We start from the raw sequence: 6,153 nt of genomic DNA, 5'->3' as shown, positions 1-6,153 counted from the left end.
CACTTGGTCTGCCCTGCAGGATGGTTCATAAAATTGGCCAGAGTCACATCTTGCCAGCCTTTTTTAGTCCTGCCCGGGCTGTTCGCGTGGGGTGTAGAGAAGAGCTACCGCTGGGCTGAATGTACCTGACGACCTCAGAAACGGGAGTCAAAAAGAAACTGGGTGGTATATAGTCATAACCGCTCACACACAGATCAAGGCTTTCTGGGAAGGGAAAACTTCAGCAGGGGCCTGGAGTCTCTGCCTATGAATGCTTTTAAAAATAGCCTCAGTTTCTATTTCTGCACATTTGTGTAGGTGTTTCAAGTACATTGCTGTGTACATTGTTCTCTATTGGTCATGTTTTGAGATGCACGAACAAAAATATACTTACACAGCTGTGTAACCTTTTGTTGTGTGTAATGGTGCCTACAGATACACTATAAGCACAATGTGTATTCTTTCTATTTATTATTATAACCACACTGTTGGCTTATCTGTAATTTGCACTGCCGACTGGTAAAGTTAAATTTTGTTCAAGTGTATAGGGGAGAATGGGGCTTGTTGTCACAAAGGGATTTTCTCAGGAACTATTATCTTTTAAACTTAAAGTTCAATTGTATGAATGCTTGTTTTCTGTTTTAACAAACAAAATGTTGGTCATTTTTGTGAATATCTTCAGCCAATCAAAATGAACATATTTATAACATCCAAGCTGTGGTTTGATTACTGAACACAAAGATAAAGCCATATTTAAGAGTGTTGCCTGTTTTCTTAAGATTTTTAGGCTGGTTAATATTTTGCATTTGAACTTTTAATTTCACAACTGTGTTTGTTGTTTGTAAAAATGACACTATTATTTCTATGGTGGTCCAGATCTGATTTTGTAGTTTGGATTGAATTGTAGAGCTGCGTGTCACATCATGATGTAAAAATAACAGTTTCAACATCTCACCGCGCGCATTCACGTGATCACGACGAGGACGAAACAGCTTGATTCATTCTAGCACCTTGTGGGAAACAGCTCGTGCACTTCTATGGAAACAGAGCGTCTATTTCCGCATTCCACACATACCGACGGCGGGAGCGCTGGGCACGACTCACCCATCAGTGAGATGATAAATGTGCAGTGTAGCTGTTCGATGAACATATGATGTGGTGTTGTGCAAGAAAATAATGTCAAACAATATAATAAACAATGATATGTGACTTACGTCTCGCGAGAAGAAGATGCCTTTCGCAGCTCTCACAGAATTGCCCTTAAATGGACAATGACGTTTCCGGGATACCAATGCGTAGTCGGAGACGGACTACGTCAGACGCAAACTCAACCCATGGAATGCCCAAAAAAGCGTTTGATGCCTTTTATCGCAAAAATAGAGTCAGTTTGGCAACGTGTTTCTATTATTAGCACCTGATAACAAGTACACTTTTATATCGAGATCACTAATATATGTCGACAGTTGCTGATGCAGTATAAGCATTTCTTGTTCCAGTTAAGCTTATGTCTTGTTCTATTCAACTATGACTTTGGTAACCTTCCTGATAACACAAACACGCACGTTGCAAAAGATTTGTCAAAATAATTCATATCTTAACTGATTTTAATTTATCATAAAGGTAAAAATAGCTGTAGGCTTCTAGCTTTGGTTTTTGTGTGTCTTCAAAGTCCACCAACTCTTGAGTTCACGATGCTGACATAACCAGCAACTAGATGTTTAAAAGGCAGAACTCAGTCCTGAAGAGTTTCTTCTTATGGTAGTGTTAGATTAATAGCTATGGGCTAGCAACCCAGGCCCTGCAGGGTCATTTCATGAACCGTCACATGCCCTTGGGTGAAACACAACCTTTGGTTGCTCCGGAGACATTAAACCTGCTAAATGTATAGGTCATGAGGTTTCTACATAATAGATTTTGTTGCATAAACACAGAAGACATGAAGTTCAAACACCTGTAATATAACCCCTGATAACATGCTGAAAGCTACTGTATCATGTTATCAAATAGATTTTTTTTTATCTTCTGGAAGTTGTCCAAGCTCTAGTTCTAGTCTGTTTATGGAGAGGTAGAGCTTGCCAAAGTAGACAGAACTCACGAGATTAACTTGCGAAGTCAGGTGTCGTAATCGGTTGCGTATTAGTACGGATATGACGTTGATTCCCAGAGAAAGGGATGTGAAGACTCGTTTACCCTGCATTAACACTTGAACGTTTTAAAGCATGTATCTGCACCAGTGCATATGTCCTACTCGACCCTCCTTGCCATGCGGTTCAGAAAATGAAATAACTTAACTTTTGACCAGCTAAGTGACTCTAGAGTATCATTTTGATGTAATCTAGGCGATACATTGGCAGTGTGACCAACCTTAAACCCCCTCAGCCCAAAGCAACACAACAGTCAGATGTGCAAGTCACAATCAATAATTTATTGTAACAACGTTGCATCGACAATAACATAAATGCATATATTACTCTGTTTATATTACTGTAAATAACTTACAATTTATATTATGCACTCAATAGCTCGACATAATTCATTGTTCCACAAACAATGTACGTCTCAGTGCAGTCTACAAAAGCAAATGCAGTCCATTAATAGCTCAGCATATACAGGTTACGGCAGTTCATGGTTGTCCGGCAACAAAACGGGATTTTCATTCGCCATCTCCAAAATACATCGTCCCACAGTCAGCGATAGCTAACCATAGGCATCTACACGCTGGCGCTGACGTACGGTTGCTTTCCAACCCATTGCACGAATGCGCCCACGCCACCCGCCTGCAATTTCTCCATCACGGCAAGCGCCGACGGGCAGTCCTTTAAACAGTTCATGTTCCCACAGCTCTGTTCCTCCGACACCAAAAAGACCACATTTCCCCCCCGGGGGACACGATACGCTGCAAGGGCAGGTTTCAATGTGCCGTTCCGAGCGCTGCACTTTCTCCCTATCTCAGCCCCGTCAGAGGACGCAGCATTCAACGGCTCCTGGTGCAGCGCACGTTTGCTCTCGTTTGCAGAGAAAGACTCTCATCCTTTCATCAACAGCGGTAGTTTGGCGAGTTGTTCAGCGTTCTTGCATGGACAGATAAGGGATCCATTGGTTTTTGCAGCGGCTCTCTTCGCAGTAGTTTCCCACGTCCTTTAGCGCCTGGCACTTCAGAGGTTGGCATTGAGCGTTCTGTGAAAATGCGTAAAATGCAAGGTAAGTCATCGTCGTATAGGGACGTTTTAGACGCAATTCAGATCAATCCGAATGCATTTCGCGAACGATATAACGAGTCGACTTACGGTGACTAGGAGGCAGTGGAAATCTCTCGGCTCGCTGTTGTCTACGTTGGTTGGCTCGCCGAGCACCTGCTCGAGGCGCCTCAGACCCGACACGCGCAGGATGTTGATGTCGTTATCGCAGCAGAACGCCTGGAGGAGCGTGAAGTGAATCTGCAGCGCAATATCATCGTGGTCTTCTTCATCGGTTGCCAGAACGCAGAGTACCACACAGTCTGGATCTCTGTGGATCAAAAGGACACGCAATAAGTCTCCCGTCTGTGCGCTCGAAGCACGTAAATGAAAAGAGCTTTTTTTGTATAACATTCAAACAAGGGACATACTTACACATTCATGAGTTTTGCAGATTCATAAACCCCGACTGTCAGACAGTCCTGCCTCTGGGCTGCAACCAGCAGCTCTTCTAATGCTTTGCTTGCTTTGTCCATTCTGTAAGAAACACGCGAGTGGTTAGCAACCATAGAAATGTGTCTACTACGATCGAAATTGGACATGCATTAAAATAAAATAAACTTACTTTTTATCAGTAATGTTGGATCCGACCAGTTCTTCCAGAGTCATTTTGTTTTCGAATAAAAGTAATCCACAAGTCTTCAAAGAAGCTCCGCAAGCGTGTAAATCCAGTTCAAGTGTTCGCTGTCAAAAGTATAATCCTTAATTCGCTCGGCGATGCAATAATCCTTATCTCGTTTCTCCAAAGATGTGAAGTTGTATCTGCCGTTAGTCTGGCGAAACTCGCGGAATATATACCCCTCTCGTGTGGGCGTGGCTCCGTGTAACCCTCACCTCTCTCATTGGTTAGAAAGAATCTAGCTCGCCCTTAATCATTGGTGATCGGGGGAAATACTGCTTACACCCACGTGGCCAGTTTCGCGGAAGCTTTCCAAACATCTAGCACTGCACGCACCTTTAGTATTTTTCAGTTTGTTTGTACCAGGTCCGATGGAATTTCCTCATGGAAATGATGGAGTTTCCCTGCTGCTTTATATGCTCACATTGCAGTTATGTGTGAAAGCATTGCATCAGGCACATCATTGGATTAAGACAGCATTTTACTCGTATTTCCAATTTTCCCAAAAGCGAAACACAAGAGCACACGCGGGTCTAAATTGCATTGCACAAATGATTGTTGTGACTCCCCTGGTGCACACATTTGCACAAATGATCAAATTTGCGTTACATTTGTGAATTGGTGGATTTTTTTGATCAGTTTTGGCTTCGCACAGGTGACTTCATTAGCAAAACAATGCGTCTGCAGAAGCCCTTAGAATACGGTAGAGTTTCTGTTACCTGGAACTTTCATCAGCCAGGCTGTTCCAGTTCCACCGGCTAATAATAGCCGGTACAGTCACAGGATCAGAGCTGTTGATGTTGTGCTCGAGTTACGAAACCGTCCAGACTGCAGAAACACTGGGGTCAACACCTTAAGGGGAATTCATTGCTCGACCGATTTACTTACCTCGATTAAAATGCGTTCATTATCAAAATGACTTTAAAAATGGTGCATGCGAATAGAACGCAGCCCTTTAAGGTTTTGCATTTGAATTCATGTGTCACATATGTTAAAAGTATTTTGAGTCGTAATGACTCATGGTCATAATGAATAAAAAAATGCACTGTTCTGTTGCGCCATCTGCAGTTGTTGTGATAGATGATAATATCATTGTTTTTTTAATAATTCACAGATGGAGTTTGATACGATATGATCTTTAAGTTTTTTTAATTATGATCTTTAGTTTTTTTATTAATTTGGAGTTACTAAGAAAATAGGTTAAAATAAAACAATTGCCGTATTCACTGTTGAGAATGCTTATTTGCGGCTCATTTGAGCGGTTCTGCAATCAATGGCACAACTTGCTATCCACGTCTGCCACCTACTGTTGAACTGTAGTATTACGATTATGCAGAATAGAATAGAATAGAATTATAGCCTATGTGTAAACCTTGAACATTGCTCAAATCTCAGATTAAATAATTCATTATCATCATCAATATTTTCAAACATTTGTTAAAGACTGCACACATTACTTATGCGTTTGCACGTAGTTTCCATCAAATGATCTGTCAGTAATGTATCTTTTTGTGGCTTTTTGTGTGTGTGTCTTATTATTAATTCCGGTCGTGCTGAGTGGCTGACATCTACTAAGGCAACAGTTACTGAATTTGTAATATGGCTGTGCACACATTATCTTGAGCGTGTTTATTGGCTGTGAATAACGTTAGATAATTAGCAGGACGTTCAGACAACATTGTCCTTTGAAGAATGTCGCGCAAGTGAGAAAAAACTTGTCTTTATCGCGGCTGTGCTAATATACAGGAAGCCGAGCAGGGGGTTCTGCAGTGTTACCTGCACTACTCTCTCACAGATCCCCTGTGGTAGGCCTACTTATTCACTTGGAATACACTTTACACTTTACACTTGACTTGAATTTTGACACCTCCTCCCCCGCATTACACAAAACGTCGGGTCGCAAAGTAACTAACAAACTCATTTAACGTTACGGTTAGTAATTGAGTAATTAGGAAATATTAAGTGGAAATAATTTGGATGTCGGTTGGGGGGGGGGCGGGTCTTCATGATCAATGTCCAATGTACGCATGTAATCATAATCCTGTCTTGAGCTAGAATAAAACAATGCCTTTAACATTGAAATTACCTCTGAAATGTATTTTTGAAATGAGCATATGCGTAGTAGCCTATAGAATATAATAACCACTGCATTTGCTCATACATAAAAAGAAACAAATACAGCTAATTGTCAGGAATTTGTATATCTTACAAATGTTAAAATAATAAATAATAATAAATTCATACAATCTTGCGCGTTATCATTAATATATTAAAAAATCGTAGTATGTTCGACTTCAAGCACCGCTGCGCAGACTGTGC

The 6,153-nt window shown here is 41.2% G+C and overlaps 1 protein-coding gene across 1 annotated transcript; it reads right to left on the bottom strand.

Annotated features, from left to right (window-relative positions):
• Nucleotides 1–2,383: 2,383 nt before the first annotated feature.
• Nucleotides 2,384–4,894, bottom strand: gadd45ba (growth arrest and DNA-damage-inducible, beta a). Its single transcript, XM_079483966.1, has 4 exons — nucleotides 3,781–4,894; nucleotides 3,591–3,692; nucleotides 3,267–3,486; nucleotides 2,384–3,156 (listed from the first exon to the last, which is right to left on the bottom strand). The coding sequence occupies exons 1-4, from the start codon at nucleotides 3,822–3,824 to the stop codon at nucleotides 3,043–3,045; spliced, it is 480 nt and encodes a 159-aa protein (XP_079340092.1). The 5' UTR covers nucleotides 3,825–4,894; the 3' UTR covers nucleotides 2,384–3,042.
• Nucleotides 4,895–6,153: the final 1,259 nt, after the last annotated feature.

The sequence above is a fragment of the Barbatula barbatula genome (assembly GCF_947034865.1).
Source record: "Barbatula barbatula genome assembly, chromosome: 20".
Classification (NCBI taxonomy): Eukaryota; Metazoa; Chordata; class Actinopteri; order Cypriniformes; family Nemacheilidae; genus Barbatula; species Barbatula barbatula.
This window is presented reverse-complemented; position numbering and strand designations above follow the sequence as displayed.

Excerpts from the sequence above, each read along its gene's own strand:
- gadd45ba (XM_079483966.1), bottom strand. The coding sequence starts at position 3,824 with ATGACTCTGGAAGAACTGGTCGGATCCAACATTACTGATAAAAA. Across the intron at positions 3,693-3,780 it reads TCCAACATTACTGATAAAAA|AATGGACAAAGCAAGCAAAG; the intron begins GTAAGTTTATTT and ends TGTTTCTTACAG. Across the intron at positions 3,487-3,590 it reads TCTGCAAAACTCATGAATGT|AGATCCAGACTGTGTGGTAC; the intron begins GTAAGTATGTCC and ends TTTGATCCACAG.